Source organism: Microtus ochrogaster, chromosome 21 (genome assembly GCF_000317375.1).
Source record: "Microtus ochrogaster isolate Prairie Vole_2 chromosome 21, MicOch1.0, whole genome shotgun sequence".
Taxonomy (NCBI): domain Eukaryota; kingdom Metazoa; phylum Chordata; class Mammalia; order Rodentia; family Cricetidae; genus Microtus; species Microtus ochrogaster.
In genome coordinates, this window is record NC_022022.1 from 3082197 (window position 1) to 3087460 (window position 5264).

The 5264-nt window shown below is 45.8% G+C and overlaps 2 protein-coding genes across 2 annotated transcripts in view; one reads left to right on the forward strand and one right to left on the reverse strand.

The window, feature by feature from the left end:
* Window positions 1-312, reverse strand: part of LOC101982689 (histone-lysine N-methyltransferase SETDB1-like) — a 7431-nt gene extending 7119 nt beyond the window's left edge. Inside the window, exon 1 of the mRNA XM_013349844.2 lies at window positions 175-312. The gene's annotated coding sequence lies outside the window, so the exon portion shown is untranslated. The remainder of the gene's footprint in view (window positions 1-174) is intronic.
* Window positions 1-4985, forward strand: part of LOC113457229 — a 7181-nt gene extending 2196 nt beyond the window's left edge. The window contains exons 2-3 of the mRNA XM_026784102.1: window positions 11-350; window positions 4656-4985. Coding sequence (XP_026639903.1) covers window positions 11-350; window positions 4656-4837 — 522 coding nt within the window. The 3' untranslated portion in view covers window positions 4838-4985. The remainder of the gene's footprint in view (window positions 1-10; window positions 351-4655) is intronic.
* Window positions 4986-5264: the final 279 nt, after the last annotated feature.

Here is a 5264-nt window from a genome sequence, read left to right on the forward strand (position 1 = left end):
CCCGGTGCAGCGCCCGCAGCCCCGGCCTCACACCCGCCGCCCGCTCGGCCCCGCCCCCGGCCTTCTCCGCCCTCCGCCGAGTCTCCTCGCACAGCCGCGAGCTCCCAAGAGAAAAGCAGCCCGGGTCCGCCTCAGCCTCCCTCAGTCCGTCCTCCCCACAACGCCGCTCCTCACCACAGGGCTGCGTCTCTCCACACGGACCCCAGATTTCGACGCCAGGGCTCGGCCTCGCCGACAAACACAAAAACCGCTGCGAGCGAAGCGGGGGAGGGGAGGCAGCGTGAGGGAGACGAGGGGGAGAAAAGCAAAGGGAAGGCCGGGAAGCAATGTCGAGCGCACTTCCGGCTACGGTAGGCCGAAGGGGTCAAATTTCACAGCCTGCCATTGTGGAACGGTGGGAATAAGGAGATTATGTAGGCATCAAGCAGGGCATTGCTGGAGGAGGAGCTGGTTGGACAAAGTGGGCTTTGACAGGTTTATTTTATGAAGGCTCCCCGCCCTAGTGGCCCATTTATTATTGTTCAGATTTTTTAATGTTTTTGTTTAGTTGGTTTGGTTTTTAGAGACAGGGTTTCTCTGTGTAGTCCTGGCTGTCCACCGGTAGCCCACCTGCCGCTGCCTCTGCCTCCCAAGTGCTGGGATTAAAGGCACTTGCCACCACTATTGGCGCCCCTATGTCTCTCCCTCTCCCTTTCTCTGTATGTGTGTGTGTGTTACTGAAAAAAAATATAATATGTAAATATATGTTTGCATATATTAGACACATAAATATATACATCATGCATATGCATACAAGTATGCATGTATGTCTGTGCATACAAGTATGTGTGCATGCACATGTATGTGCTGCATATGTGTGTACACATATGCATACATGTTTATATCAATATGTAAGTTTTTTTTTTTAAAGCTAGCCATTGGGAAGCAGAGGCAAGTAGATATCTGTTTAGCTCAAGGCCAGCTTGGTACATAGTGAGTTCTAGAACAGCGACAGCTATGCAGTGAGACCGTCCGTTTTGTGTGTATGTGTGTGTGTGTATATACATACATATATACACACACACACACACACAAACGGTGTATATATATGTTTTATAAATTTTATTTATATATTATTTTTTAAGTTAATTTTATATCTATGTGTGTTTTACCTATGATGGACCAACCTGACTCCATCTTAAGATTGAAAACCATTGTAGGGCCCAGCTATGACAAGCTCAATAGAGACCTGAGTGGTCCCAACCAGCAGATATGAATCTGGAGCACAAACCCTGAAGGAGAGGAATGAAATGGGCAGGAGACACGAGAGACGGACAGCAAGTCTGTGTTCTGATCAAGCTGTCAATTTTATTTTTTCCCAGGAGCATTATATAGCAAAAAGACTGGGGGGAGGGTAGGATGCTGGAATGTCAGGTCTGGAGACATCCCTAGCTATAGGAAGAGATAAGGAAATCCTGAGGGTCTACAAATGTTTACTAAGTGGTGGGAGGGGGATTCTAATTACTTCAGGGGTCTGGAGCCTGCAAGGGTGTAGGCACTCTTAACTCACAGGGGGAGACAGGAAGATACTGGGTTATTTCCTGGACCTGGAACTTACCCTGCAGAGGTAAATAGCTTACTTAACTTTGTGAGCTAAGATGACTATAACCAAATACAGGTCTTTGCTCCCAGCACTGTCTCAGTAGTTTACCCTAAGGCAATACCTGGTTCTGAGAAAGACCACAAACTGAGACCACCCAGGAACACATCCAAAGGAAATTCCTAACGTTCCCACTATTGTACATTGGATCACCTGTCTGAACACACCCATCACTTTTCACTAGGACACCCCTAGACAAATGTGGGTCAATCAGGGGTCCTGAACCTTAGAAATCCCTCACGCTCATCTTTGCTACTGTAAAAACCCAACCCCAACTGAGCTCAGGGCTCTCCGAGGACTCCAATATGTTGGACACACAGAGAGTCCAAGTTTTCAAACTTGTGTAAGAACAAAGGCTCTTTGCTTTTATATACAGGACTTGGTCTCCTAGTTGGTTTTGGAGAGACTCTGTGCTCTGGGCTGTAATGGTCTGTCCAGTCCATTAAGAGACAAGCCCCATCCACTCCCCAAGGCACTCTTCCTTCTGCTTCCAGCCTGGTCACTCTCACTCACACTCTCTCTCCCTCTCTCCCACCCCCTTCCCTTTCCTTCTATAACCCATTGAATAAACTAAATCCAAACCCTCTCTCTCCATGGCATGCCCATCTGTCTCTGTCTCTCACCTGCCGTGGCTCCTTGTGGGACTGGATGACCCACTGACCTGCCAAGCTCTCTCACCCACTGTCTCCCACCTGCCTGGGACCCACAGAGGCCTCAGGTGGTGCCCTGGTGCCACTGCTACCCACCCTCGGTGATCTGCACCTCACTGTTAAACTTTGTCTTTCACAAGTACAAATATCACCTATAAGTTGAGAGCCAGTACAGTCAAGCTTGGACTCAGCTCTCCAGGCAGATTCTATACTGTAGTTATAGCTCATCTATACCCGATAAATAGCCCTCAACTGCTCAGAGATCTGGGGAATATGGCATTTAAATGCTTAGTTATTAAAAGACTTTTCATAACAAAAAGAGACAGGTTGGCTCCTAGCAGCAGCACTCTACTTCCTCCAAAGAAGACAGAAGACAAATGGGCACACAACAACGTCCATCTGCAATTCACTTCAACTGCAAGCACTGACCACTGGGAGAAACTGCCTTTCATCTAAACTGAAGATCACCAGACAGTGGACAGACTTACCGGAATCGACAGCCTAGCTGCTCAGGTGAAGATAGGCTTGTCTTCCTACAGATTTCTTAACCCACAGGATCTTCTGGAGCCTGGCAGGCCCTGCGCTAAACAGCAAAAGGCAAATACATAGGTGCCAACCAAGGTAAGTTCTCTGTCATATTTTAATCAATAACTCAAGTAAAATTTTATCCTTCTCAAAGATCTCTGATGCAGTTTGACAGCTGAGAGGTTTGTCATTTAAAAGGACAACCTCACCAAACAAGGTAACAAAATTCTCTCTCATGCTGCCTTTCATACTCTTAAAGATACTTTTCATTATGCAAAAATATCTGTCACAGGGGGCTGGAGAAATGGCTTGGTGGTTAAGAGCATTGCCTGCTCTTCCAAAGGTTCTGAGTTCAATTCCCAGCAACCACATGGTGGCTCACAACCATCTGTAATGAGGTCTGGTGCTCTTGTATACATAATGAATAAATAATATTAAAAAAATATATCTGTCACAGTCATAAACCCAAAAAATTCTTATGAGTTCCAGGGAGCCGAATTAAAGGATCCACCTTAAACAGGTCAAAAACACCCCCTCTCAATTCCCTGGTCCTAAAAATTTTTTTATTCTTAAACTTAACTTTGTCCTCTGTTCTGCCAATAAATTAAACAGGTGTAAAAGACACCAGATATTTCCATACCACAAATCCTGGCCAGGAGCGATCTTTTACAGTGTATGAAAATCTAAAGATTTAAGAGCTGCACTAAATTAGCTGAAGAAGCATCTCAACTCAGATGATTCTCTTCTCCTTTAAATAAGAGACTATAGCCTTTGGGAGTGTGATTATTCATAAAGCATTATAATTTATCCTGACAAGAAAGTATGGCTCCAAGACACAGGGCCCAAAAGTACCTCTCTCCACTAATCTCTTTTTTTCTCAGAGATCAGCAGTCAATGACAGATTTGAAGCTTCTTCAGATGCCTAAGACAGGAGCTTGTATATAAGAATACCTGTTCCAAAGACGGGAAAATTTGGGTAAATGAGGAGGACTTTGCCCAAGCCAAGCATGATCTGTCTGTCCTGTTGCAGAAGCACAGGCTTTATTAAAATTAATAAGAGAGAGTGGATTGTAGGACCATATTTCTACGTGGTGTGACAGCCAAGTTCTCAGGCCATGACTAGTATCCAGAGAAGTCATGTAACATTCCAGACACGCTGTCACTAACCTAACAAAAGGTCAGGATGTTATTTTGCTCCTTCCTTTGTAATTTGGAGGAAGCCTGATAGAGATGCTAATTCAAGCCTACATGACAGCTAGCATACAGAGCAAATAGGAAGATGTGGACGAGAGTAAAAGACATTCACCTGGTTACCTAGAAGACAGAATGCTAATGTATTTACCCCTCAGTGTATGTTTTGGTATAAAAGCTGTTTGGAGAATAAAGCGAGAAGAATTCTCAGGAACTCAGGACTCATGAGGGACCACGGAGAATCTCCCTTCTGATAAAGCCATGTGAGCTGTGTCTTTATTCCTGCATCTCCATGCTGGTCCAGAGAGATAGTTTATGTTGGGGTCTAGTTCAGAGAAATAATTTATGGTCCACCGGACCCCGACAGTCCTGGGACCTCAGTGCTGGTACCACCTCTCCCAGCTCAAGAGGACACCTTTCCAGCAACTGGGACCTGGTTTTCCAAGATATCCCAATGAAGAGCGTATCTGTTGTTGTGTTTCGCTCACTCACCCTGTCTCTCTTGTACAGGGCATTCCTCCATTCCTTCTGGCAGTGTCCCCTCTTCCTATAGCTAACCCCATTCCATTCCATTCCTCTGGCAGTGTCCCCTCTTCCTATAGCTAACCCCATTCATAGCGCTGGTGCTATTAACCTATTTTTTCTCCTAGCAACCTGCCTTCTTATCCTCCTCATGGAACAGATGCCTGAGGTCTCCAGGATAACAGATAACCAAATGCTTCTTCATCCATACCTCCAAACTAAGCGTGGGCCCGCCGACTCCCAGCTCTCCTGTCCTCACATCATCCCATGCCTGCAGGAAGTAGCCAGACTTGAACCTACATCCATATAGCCAAGGAGTCTGGGATGTTTAGATGGAAACACCATCTGGTCTCACTCTTCCCTTTCCAGACCTGAGAAAACCCACCCACCAAGATCCTCCTCCGTCGAGATCCTCAAGACTAGGATGTAGCCCCCCTCACCTGCCACGCGATTTCTGTTCCCCCACCCAAGACCACCCGGGAGTTGCTTTGCTCATTAAACCTGGACTTTTAATTAGTCCTGATCTGATTTATTGCATCAGCAGAGACTTAATATCAGGAAACCTTTAAAAAAGTATCCCATCAGAAGCACATGCTTTGTAAATCAGTGATGTAATGCTGTCTTATGGAGACCTGGAGATTGATTCCAAATATAATTTTAAAAAAAGCAACAAGAGGTCTACAGAGGTAGCGCCAGGACAGGCTCCAAAGCCACAGAGAAACCCTGTCTCGAAAAAC